The 12244-nt window shown below is 35.8% G+C and overlaps 2 protein-coding genes across 2 annotated transcripts; both read right to left on the reverse strand.

The window, feature by feature from the left end:
* Positions 1–260: 260 nt before the first annotated feature.
* LOC107928180 (digalactosyldiacylglycerol synthase 1, chloroplastic) lies at positions 261–7295 on the reverse strand. Its single transcript, XM_016859362.2, has 7 exons — positions 6484–7295; positions 4465–4497; positions 3269–3356; positions 2076–2560; positions 1722–1988; positions 1190–1539; positions 261–1079 (listed from the first exon to the last, which is right to left on the reverse strand). Exons 1-7 carry the CDS (start codon positions 7114–7116, stop codon positions 554–556), a joined length of 2382 nt encoding a protein of 793 aa, XP_016714851.2. The 5' UTR covers positions 7117–7295; the 3' UTR covers positions 261–553.
* A 500-nt stretch (positions 7296–7795) lies between these two features.
* Positions 7796–10609, reverse strand: LOC107928187 (ribosome biogenesis protein NSA2 homolog). Its single transcript, XM_016859368.2, has 9 exons — positions 10399–10609; positions 10174–10293; positions 10001–10068; positions 9185–9293; positions 9038–9106; positions 8850–8907; positions 8501–8736; positions 8359–8410; positions 7796–8277 (listed from the first exon to the last, which is right to left on the reverse strand). Exons 1-9 carry the CDS (start codon positions 10399–10401, stop codon positions 8210–8212), a joined length of 783 nt encoding a protein of 260 aa, XP_016714857.1. The 5' UTR covers positions 10402–10609; the 3' UTR covers positions 7796–8209.
* Positions 10610–12244: the final 1635 nt, after the last annotated feature.

Below are 12244 nucleotides of genomic sequence, written 5' to 3' on the forward strand. Positions count from 1 at the left end.
TGTGGTATCCTACATGTTTTTTTCTTTCTTACCTTTCACACTACACATACGTCTATGCTATTTGTATATTAAAGGTGGCATGCCATTTCTAATTACTCAATTTTAGGTCATACCAAATAAAAACCAAATATACTTGATTATAATCCAAACTAAAACTGAACAGGATTCAATAAATATCGAACCCAACACTATGGTTCGATCCGGTTTTCTTGGTTTTCTGCTCAACTCTAGTTTTTAATACATAATAGGTTACAAGAAGATAAAGGAATAACTGCCACCATTTTATTACCAGCTTATGCCGACACCTAAAACATTGTTACTTACAGCAAAGGATTGTTTGGTTTTTCCTATATTAAAAATATTTTGATATCTATTTCTATGCATTAATACAAAGGAGAACAGCAATAAAAACAGAACAAGACAACAAAACTCATAGGATACTGTCTGAATATATCTCACACCTGTCTTCTTAAGCAAAAAAGACTAACAAACATGGTTGGCAGCCTCCTACAACTATTATGCACAGGATTGTCGATACAGTTATTATATTGACTTACCAGCCATAGATAGGATTTTCCACTTGTGGTGGTAAGAGATGAAGGTCTTTACAATGTTGCTTGTCGTAATCCCGTGTACCAGGTATTGCCCCGGTGCAAAGTCTAAGCAACTCGTTTCCTGTAAGACAGTAGTGGGCAAATGCTAAACCCCCATCAACTATCTCTGAAAGGTTTGGCAATGACGACGATTTTGCAATTATTTTCGATCCCACTTTTGCTGGATTATGTCTGTTATTCAAAACTCTGTCAAGCTCTGAATATTCTACGAATCTTTGGGTGGCAGCCTCCCACGACAGGTTGTATATTTGCTCGGGTGTAAGGGGTTGAGGCTCATTTGCCAATGCTTCCTTTACTTTAGCAACAAAATCTTCAGATGATTTGTAAGTCAGACAGTTGGGAAATGACCTAAAGAACTCATTCGAAGGATGGTCTGCACATACTACGAATTTCCCCATAGCAAGTGCCTCCGCAGTAGCTGTGCAAAGCACGTCGCTGACACTGGGGTTGATGAAGATTTTGTACCTTCAGGCAAAGAAAAAATGTTAGGATGTTATAAATCGAGTAACTATACTTGTAAAATGATTATTTTTGCAGAAGCATCATCTCAGCAAATGATTGGATAGTATATATACCCATGAAGAGAATCATCCGCGTGGTCCCTTCCTTTCAGAAAATTAAGGTTCAGATTCAACCTCTTAGCAGTACTCTGAACTTCATGTGCGTCCTCACCATTTCCATACACATCCAACTTGAAACCATCAAGATCATTCTTGTGCTTTGCCAACAAATCTATCAACTCTTTGTATCCTTTTGCCCAGACCATCTTGCCTAAGAAGTATGCTTCTTTAGAAAAGGCTTGCTGCCCAAGCTCCCTTTCTTCAGCAACTTTCTCCCCAATTTTCAAAAACTTTGGATTTACTCCATGAACATTGCAAATCACGGATTTTGGTAGATCCTGAGTTGCAGCAGAAAGACGAAGAACCTGAAGGATGGAAAACAAACACTTAGTTTATGCAATATAAAGGATGACTCTTCAAGTTTACCAATAAGACTTTTAAATGACTTGTAGAATGAGCAGCAGACCAAACCCATGATACAGTTTAGAATAGAAAGAAAAATGATTTTGAGAGATGCGAGGCAAGCATAAACAAAATCGACATACACCTTGTGGCAATACGCTCTGGTGACCCAATTGTTGATGTGTTTCACAAGAAAAGCTTGTAGAGCACCATTCTTCTCCCTCTTAATATATTCCAAGTAATTTGTGTGGACGATACCAACAACATGGTTGAATTTGTCGGTCCAGCGTTTACCATGATGATACCAGTTCAGATGTTCTGGTTCTTCCAAAATACAAATATCAGCATCTTTTGATGGGATAAACTGAGAAGTATCTCCAGCAGGTATTATGCTTCGCCTTTCTTTTGAAAACTAGAAAACAATTAGCAAATATTATCATTTATTATATATGATAAATGACTGAGAAGATGGAACATGATGTAATACATCAGACATTACCTTTCCTGGATAAAAGGAGATTTTAAAATCAGCTTTAAATCCAGTCCTTTCTTCAAGCCAGTTACGTATATAGTTCTCCTGCTCCTCTGGTGAACTAAAAGTGAGATTGTTGGGATAAACAAGTTCTTGATCAGATCTGCAAAGCCACGGAACCAAGAGAGTGACTTTTTGTTTTGCCGATTTGGCCAAGTATGCTGCCCGAAAAAGTGGATTTACAGCAGTTCCTGTCATCCATGGAAGGCTGGCAGTTGTAACAATGGCAACATGTCTTTTCCCGTCTGAGACATCATGCTTTACAAAGTCTGTCCAAAAGCCACCCTCATAACAATGCCCTGTACTTTGAAGAACACTGGCTATCCTTAAATCAAGTTCATCATTTATCTTATCACTATCAACTGTAGGGGGTTCTCCTTCAGCAAGGGAGCGCAAAACAAGTTGGTTCTTCCGTTTGCTACACAAGCTTTCAACTATCTTGTCACATAGATCTGAGAAATCACATTTAAGAAACTTGTAAAAATCACTTGCAGTTAGATTCCTAGTCTTATATATTAAGCAGATACATTAGATAAGCCACAAATGGCAAAATGTAGAATATGTAAATTGCCTCTTACTTTCAAGGTCATTAAATACTTTTTTCCCTAACAGATGTAAAATTGCAAGCAAATGAAACCAGTTCTGACTGCATAAGTAAACGATGTCATACTAAAGAAAGTGACAATAATAGGGAAGAACAGGAACTTTATTGATCAGTGGAAGTAGAAAGCTCTACTTGTGAGTATTTTAAGTTCTTTGAATATTTGAAAGGTGGCATTACTATAATGAAAAAGGAAATTTATTTGAAATTTCATTGTCACATTGAAGGGTGTTTAAAAGTTAAAATCAGCATCAAGAAGACCACTACTTCCTCAACAATCAACTGCCAATGATAGGTGAACTATTAATTATTCAGCTTAACTACTCCCAGAAGAGAAATAACATAATGGATTATTTCAAGCACTGGAGTTCATATTTGCTCCAGAACAATGGCCATTGAAGGTCATGGCCCCAATTTTATCCACAACAAATCAGCTGCATAAGTTGGTGAGGTGATAGAACATTTTACAGATTCCAATAGACAGGACATCAACTCAGATAAAAGTTAACATGGCACTACACATTTTAAAAGAGAAAATAAGAGAGCTATAGCTACTTACCCCTTCTGACGCCAAGTTGATCCAAAAAAGGCCCAGACTGCCTGACCAGATATGCTAAAAGTTCAGGTACATCTAGTGGGGGTACATCCTATGCCAGACAGGAAAAACAAAGAAGCATTAAACAATAACGCAACCATTATTTTACGAAGCATCTTAAAGTTCAATCATGTTTACATATGCCTACAATATCATTAGACCTATACAATGGGCCCATCCTCCAATAAAGATGTTTGTAATGAGATGATCAGTATGAAAGTTGCTAATGCTAGGTGCTAGAAACTACAAATAACTGGTGAATCCTGAGTTATCTCTAATTATTTCTCAAAACGCACAGCAGACTGCAGTTTAGCGCAAGAATTAGCCTCTATGAAGATAAAGGCACAAACTAAAAGGCTAGGATTTACATGTTCGATAACAGTAGATCAGTCTTTTATAGCCTATCGACAGCAATGGCTTGCAACCAATAATGTACAACATTGATAAAAAATATAAATCACATGGAGAGAAGATATCAGGTTAAAACTCCAGATGAGAAATATTTCTATAAATTCAACTCATACGAAATGTTTATTTTTAGAAATGACCACATAAAAGTTGAGGTGAAAAGAATATCTATCTTCGTTCAAAGCAAAAGACTTGTCAATCAGCAAAATTTTCTTTTAGTTCAAAGCTTTTACATGGACTCAATATGCATGCTTTTGGTGCTTCACTTGTCAATATGCATGCTTTTAGTTCAAAGCCCATGCTCTAATTCCTTAAGGCCAAGAGGCATTAAATCTCTTGTAAGGTGGTAAACCTCAGTCAACCCAAGTATTTCGCTATTAAAGGATGAAAAAGTAGAAAGAGTCCAAAAACATAGAGGAATGTCTAAGATACTATGCACAGGATGAGATAGAAGTTTTAGTTCAGGCCACATACAATTCAAGGTGTTATGCCTTTACTCCAATATTGCTGTGTTAGGGAATATCAATATAAGAATAATAGATTATGCTAATCCCAACCAAATAACCACACATCCAAATATATACATGCACGACAGTAGTTAAATAGACCCTGCTCTTGTGTAGAAGCACAGTCTAGTTGCCTATCATTACAAGGGAGTATCACTCTTAGATTCTTTAATACAGAACCATTTATAAGAAACAAAAAATTAGAAATATGTAATTACACTAAAAGCCATAGTTTGAGAAGAGAACCTTTGACTCCTGAGGCTCCTTGATTATTGCTTTCTGCAAAATAAATTAATTAATTAATTTAAAATTGCATGCTTAAAGTATTTTAGTTTAGAGTAATCAAGATAACAAAATCAGAAATGAAAAAAAAAAAAGAATCTGGACTGTACAAACAGGACCTGTACAAGCTAAAATGTACAACATCCAACTATATACCATCAATCTAAGGATGTTCAGCAACAGGTGATAACAGAATTCCTTTTATGGAATACTGTAGAGTGAGCAAACTAAAATGCTTACTCTTCAAGTTACAAAACCTTTTCCATCACAGGAACTTTATGTTAGATAAAAAAGTCCTTACAGGAATGTATGTTTCTGGGTAGTGAGTAATAAACTAAGAATTAAATTTACATCTACATAATTACAGAAGATTCCGAACTCCAATTTTAAACCAACAATTTGCACATGTGCCTATCTCTGATCTTTATCTTTCTGGTGGAAAATCTTAAGATTCCAAATCATGATTAACCATTTGTATATCATGATGATATTATGTTTTAGTTATCCTGACATAACTGATTGGTCAAAGGGAAAGGAATAAATTACATCACAATATCTGATCTTTCCACAAACACTTCAACCTAATTTCTCTTCTCAACAGTGCCTAATCAGTCAGAGTATATGCTTCCTAATAGGGAATTTTAATATCTTAAGATACATCTTAATTCAAAAGTAAAAGAAGGAAAATGTAACTATTCGCCAATATGCTACCCACTATTAGTGGTTGATTAAAGGGCATCTCCTACAAGGAAGCAATAGAACTGAAAGAAGGAAACCAATTTTGCCAGCCTTCAGATATGAATGCATGCTTTTTGCAATGGTACTTCCTGCATCCATATCCAAATATATGAACCAATTGATTAACCAGGCAATTTTAAAGCAGTCATTGTATCATCTTCCCATTAAAAAACAAGGCGTGTCTACATATGCCACAGGATTCGGCCTTTAAATGCCATAACTACCATGTTTATTTTAGAGGTAAATGAGTTATAGAAGGCCCTATTATCTAAAGATTATCAAAATTTTCATCTTATGATTTTAAATCATAAAATATACAATTCAATCTAGCCACCAACATGTTAATTTGAAGCACAACATCCTAGACGCAAAATATGAAAATGAAACCAATAAAAATTCCCAGCCATGGTATGAGAAGCAATCAAACCTTCATTAGTAAGAGCATGACTATTACAAGCCCAATTAAATGCATTTAAAAAATAAAAATTCAAGCATCTTAAAAACTCGAATGAACTCATGAGATTATCTAACATTTTGTTCTAATTTACAATTTCAGTATCCTAAAAATTTCAATTTTCTAACCATTAAAGAATTGTGCTGATAACGCGAAAGTGTCGTACTCTTTAGGTGTCGTTGCACCGAAGCGCTACTGTTGTAGAGCTAAGCACCCTCAAGGTTTTGTCCCCCAGCTCTGAAGCAAGCCTGGATAGACCACTTGCACCTAAACAAGCAAAACCACGGGCTGCTGGAGAGCAAGAGCAGAAGGTGCCATGATCGCTAAAAAGTGAGCGTATTGGGAGACTTGGACCGATTGGGAGACTAGAGGTTATGGATTCAAGTCTCCACATAAGATCGCTTTTTAGCGACCATAGCACCGTGTGCTCTTGCTCTTCATGTCACGGTTTCACTTGTTCATACATCAACAAAGCTAGGGACAACTTTGAGCGAGCATCACTCTCCAACAGTTACCCTTCAGCCCAACAGCACCAAGGAGAACAATACCTTGTTATCAGCAAGATGCTCTAACATTAACTACACCGCGCATTCATCACTGTTTCCTTCTTTCAACCAAAAAGAGAATTCTGGAACTAAAAAGCCCTGTATGAAGGAAATAAACCCAAAAAGAACTGACACACCAATCATAAACATTGAAAAGAAAAACAAGCCAAATAACTGGGAAAGAAAGGTGGCGCTAAGGGTTTAAGTCTCAGTCTAGAAAAAAGCAGGGAAAACAAAAGAACTTACCAAACTGGACTTAACTTTCTCCACAAACTCACTATTCTTAAACCCGCCAAAAATTTCCACCGACGCATTTTTCTTCTCGAACTCCCTTAACCTTGTCTTCAACGCCCGAATTGGTTCCCAATCCCCAAATTGCCCTTCCTCTGTAAACCTCGCCCTCCTACCTTTCTTAAACTTATTAAATTCAACAATTCCATACATATCCTCTTCCTCGGTCTCGTCCACCTCCGCCACAATCGCGCTCCTTATCCTTGACAAGTCTATCCCTAACTTCGCTCTCGGCCCCCATTTCTCCATCACTCTCCTGCTAATCTCCGGCGCCGAGTAAACCCTCCGGAACTCCGATATCTTAGGCTGCAACTTCTTCATGAAGTCAATTTCCGATGATTGCCGGATCGCTGGTACCGAAAAAGTTGGAGTCGCGGATTGTATTAAGTTCTCAATTTCCCTGTCAAAACTCGCCGCGAGATTCTTGAACGTGTTGGCTCGGTCCTTCATAAGCTGCAAATCCGCGTCGGCCGAATCACGGACCTCTCTCCACCCTTTTGAAATGAACGAGAAAGCACTGGAATTCGACGTCGACGTCGTCGTCGTCGCCGCCGCCACCGCTGCCGTAGTTTGAGACCCCTTGTCCATGGCGCTCAAATTCGGCAAGGGTTTTCAATATTCCGTTGACAGAGAATTTTTCTTTAACCTGAATTCTTCTTTTTTGGGGATTCACACTTTGCAGAGGCGAGAAAGGGAGAGAGAGAGAGAGAGACAATGAGGATTTAACGGCTAAGGTTTTGGTGCTCAAAGAACAAGTAGTAGGAACTGACACGTGGAATTCCACATAGGAATAGTGAGATGGTTCAAGAGATTTCCTTGCTTACGTGGTGACTGTCACGTGTAAAGATGAGGTGGCACGTTTTGATTTGTTTGTTAGGATCTTCTTGGAGATGGATAATTAATGGAATATGCTTAGAGGAGCCGATTCCTTGCGGGAATCTGCCTTGAACCCGATTGTGATTTTGTAAACGTGATCCATTTTGGTTGGCTAAGGCCCAAGATTTCCACCTTCCTTGTCCAACTTTCCCTTTATTTTCCTTGCCTTATTGGTGTGACTTGTAAACAACCAATTACTCAGTCAGATTGAAAATGAACCGTAGCTGAATCGATTAAACCAATTTATAATTTTTTTAATATCAATAATCAATTAATCAATTAAAACCAGAGACATTATATTATAACTATAATCTCAAATTTAACCTTCAACATTAAATATTTTATCATTAATAAAAAAATAAATATTAAAGGCTAAATTTAACACTAACTGTAACAGTTGAACAGGTCTATCTGAGATCAATCTGGAAAACTTTAGCGTCTCTAATTCTGAATTACATTTTTCTGAAATTTTAGATTTTAAGAAGCGGACAACTATATAGAAAGCAAGCAACTGGGAAGGGCTATCCCAAATGCCATACGGGAGATGAGTGGCCATCGGAGTCCCGATAGCAATTGTGGGCAGCTGCCAATGTGATCCCACCAAGGTTGTCAGTTTTTGACCTTCATCCACCCATCATGCAAATCACGATCCACATGTTTCTTTACCACTTAAAACATTCCACTTTTCAAATTACCCTTTATGACTACTCAAAATTTGAAACACGTAACATACTAAACAACATGAAATGAAATGACAATCAAGCAAAGTTAGCAGACTCAACCCAACACATGGGGTGTAAACCTCTTAGACAAGCAAAACTGCATTTATACACCCGTCATTTTCTGGGTTATTTGTTACTTGAGCATATTTTCCTGCACGCATATCGGAACCAATTAGAATAAGATCTAGAACAACAAAGAAAAACACGAATATTGGTCAAGGAGGATATTTACCCCAAACAACTTTCCCAGCTGGCGTGACCAAACCCAATTCACTTACATTCACCTGAATTCGACATGACGAAAATGAGTATCGATAATGCTAGGTAAACAGATGTCATACCGAATGATTTTGAATGGGAAACAAATAATTTACCTCGATGATTGTTCCTTTGGTCATGACACCAAGAGATGTATACATTGGACCATTAGGATTTTTCTTTACCCCAATAATGTCGAGATTGAAGGTGCACTTGAGCTCAGGATGTGTAACATGAGCTTTAGTAAATCGCAATCCTGAAGGACGGATGAAACGCTCATATTTTGGAGGTTTTCTTGTAAAACCAGGTCCTACAAATGTGCACTTCGTAACCATTCTCTTCCATTGCTTTGCTGCAAGAGGAGAAAACCATAAATAAATTGGACAACCAAACTCTGGAAACAAAGATTGTGTTTCTTTAATGGTTGACATGACAAACAGAATAAGCTAAATTATATATACTCACTTTTTCTTTTACCAGTTCTGAGCACCTTAAACATCTCATCTTCTGCGACTGGCCTGACCTAAAGAGGTACAAAAGTTCAAAGTCAAACAACTGTAACTATGAGAACCGTTAAGACCAGAATACAAAAGAAAAATCGAGAAAGAACATATTAAGATATAACAAATAGAAAAGTTCGGAAGTCTTATTACCTTGGGAATAGGGACCTCCCATTTTCCGGCTTTCTCTTTCCTCTTTTGCTTTATGGTATTGCTGAGAACCTAGGGCAAAGCATAATGTTATATATATTGATGACATAAATATAGGTACTAAAGAAACAACCTCATTTATAAGCATACCTTAGCACGTGTGGTATTTTCACGATCCATAAGATAGGCAGGAATAGCTCCATCTCGGACTTCATCATCAACCTTACGCCTAGTTGATGATTCCTCATGCATAGCCAATCTGTTCTTGACATGATGAAAATATAATTCTTAGTTATTACATAACTAACAAAGAAGAGACCAGAACTGATGAAGAAATAACAGCTCTTTGAAACAAGGTCACACTTTAAAACAAGAAATTCATGTCTCAAAGGTAGGTTTCAACTCATGTTTCAAATCCTTTGGTGTAAACAAAACAATATAAATTATAGTTGTGTTTTTCTAATTCATTTACATGTTTGAAATAGTCCTAAAAGAAATTTCTCAGGGAAAATCAGAAGGCAATATCTAATACCATTCAATCTCTTATCTAATACCACCATTCATAATTGCATTTTAACCATTCCAAAATACATGCACTGACAACCGGATATGGATTAGCTACTCACGAAAGAAATTTTCAATTTTGAGCAACATGAAAATGGGAAACAATCAAGTTAACTTCCCAGGAATAAGTGGCATGAAAAGGACATAGCTTAACAATAGACAGTATGATCACTATGAATTAACCATCTTACTCAAATTCACCCAACTACGGCGGGTGATCGCATTCGCGATTTCATTTGAAATTTACAGAATTTAACTGTCTGCCAATAAATGTTAAAATAAACAAATAATAATCAAGTCTTTCCAGTGCAAAATGGATCAGCAGTTCTATGAAACCGTAATTGGAGTGTAACCAATACAGATAATAATAACAACAACAATAAATAAATAAATAAAACTTACGTTTTTTTCATGAGGGCCTTTTCAGCATAATTTTTCTTCGCAATCATCTTACCCTTAATACCCAGGGCCTATCATAACAATTCAACAAAAAACAAATCAATTATCTCACAAAATTCCACCCCCCAAAAAAATGAAAAATAACCAAAAACAAAATGGAAAAAAAATTTTAAGACCTTTTGAGCCTTAGCTGAACGCTCGTGTACTTGACGAGCTTCCTTCTTGCGCTTCTTCTCGAAGAAGTCATGGCGGTAACCATGCCTCTTCCTGTGTAGCTCTATGTAATCACCTTGCGGCTAAACAAAAATCAAATAAGAAAAATTAGCAAAAGTTGCGAAATTTAACCATTTGAAATTAGTTCTTGAAAAGGATTGAAAAGATAGAATTCGAAAGAAACCGACCATGGCGGCGACAAAGCTTTTATCTTCACTTTGGGGAAGAAGAGAGAAAAGAAAAGACGAAAACCCTAAGGTTTTATAATTTTGTGGACAAAAAGCAAATCGGGTCAATTTTACCGTTGGCTGGGTATAAAAATGCGGGTCGGTATAATATTTGGGTTGAATTAGTTTTGGGCTTTAATCCAGAATCTTGAGCTCTATAAAAACAAGTGTTAGGCTAATGGCATCGTTGGATAGTTTTTTTTTTTTGTATACCTACTATTTTTTTTATAACCACGGTAGTATTGATCTATTTTATGATTTGAGCCTAATTATATTCGGGTATTCAATAAAACTCTTTTAACCATGATAGATTTTAATATTTTCAAATTCAGTCTAAATATTTGGAGACAAAATTTATTAACACTTCTTTTAACCATTTATTAATTTTATATGCGCATATACTTTTTTTAAGTTACATGTGCATATTTATTTATTTTCAATAACCTTTTGATTCGGTGACATGAATATTTTGTTGTAGGCATGAGAGTATGGGTTCAATCTCAAACAATCTCATTCTCTTCCCTCAATTATTAAAACAAAATATATCCACTAGTTCATAGTTTAACATGCAATTTATGCAGATTTATAATGAATTAGTGAAGAAATCGATTAGACATATATAAATCATTTGTTTATTAGTTATATTGTTATTTAATCATTGAGCGAAACCATTAAAAGTGTCATGATTGAACTCCCGATCATTAATTATACCAGTAATGATTGTGGACATGTTCAATTTGCATAATCCATACAATTTCTTTGAGAATATGTCATTAACTCTTTATTTGAACTATAATTCAACTATCTATAAGTGAATCTGTATCATATATAAGTCATATACCACATGCACCAACCTTTTGCTTACTATTCCGAGACACTTTGTTATCAATACATCAAAGTATATAAACCATTCACTTATTATTAAAGTAACACAATGATTATCATAAGACAATTAATCTATAAATTGACTTAAGATTAATCTATTCTGGGCCTAGTTCAATGTAGTTTTAATCTAACCAATCAAATTTGTGTTTTATGTTAAGATTCAATCCTATTATTATAGATAAGACGAGATATCTCCCAAATTTGACTCACGAAAACATGCCTTTATCTATGTCTTTTCTTTCAACTTGGGTCTGGCTATAGTGCTTAGTGGAATGCAATGAGAAACTTTATTTGCTATTACATGCTGAAAAATGTGGAAGTCAAGGAGCAATCTTGTGTTCAATACCAATGAAATTCTTGACAGCAATGGGAAAGGGCTGCAGGGTTATAGTCAAAGCATAGGGTGCTGCACAATCCTATGACTGAGTTTAAAGTAAGCTAGTGATTATGTTTCACCAACAGACAAGATGATATAACAAAATCTATGTCGGTGAATCTATGAATTTTGGCTAAGAGAAGGAAAATGGAACTTTCAGTCTTTCATTATCCAGGAAATTTCAACTATGATTTCTTTGTCCATTAATTGACCAATCATGTGCATTTCCTCCTTCATTTCCTCTTCATTATTTACCACAAATTAATAATGTTTAATAAGCTAATAATAAAGAAAATTATTGGATACACTAATAGAATTTTTTAGATTTCACAAGTGGGTTAAAGGTTTGACAAATGTATTATAAGGTGTAGTAAAAGAGTATGGATTATATAAAACTGTGATTCCACGCTATTCTTGTCCCTTTTCAGGAGAATGACAAATCAGACTTTTTCTCCTGATTTTTCACTTTTGCCTAATAAAAAAGTTCAAACCCAGTTAAAAAAGCTAAAAGTTAGGAAGAAAAATATAATTTATCATTCTCCTATT

The sequence above is a fragment of the Gossypium hirsutum genome, chromosome D01, assembly GCF_007990345.1.
Source record: "Gossypium hirsutum isolate 1008001.06 chromosome D01, Gossypium_hirsutum_v2.1, whole genome shotgun sequence".
Lineage (NCBI taxonomy): Eukaryota > Viridiplantae > Streptophyta > Magnoliopsida > Malvales > Malvaceae > Gossypium > Gossypium hirsutum.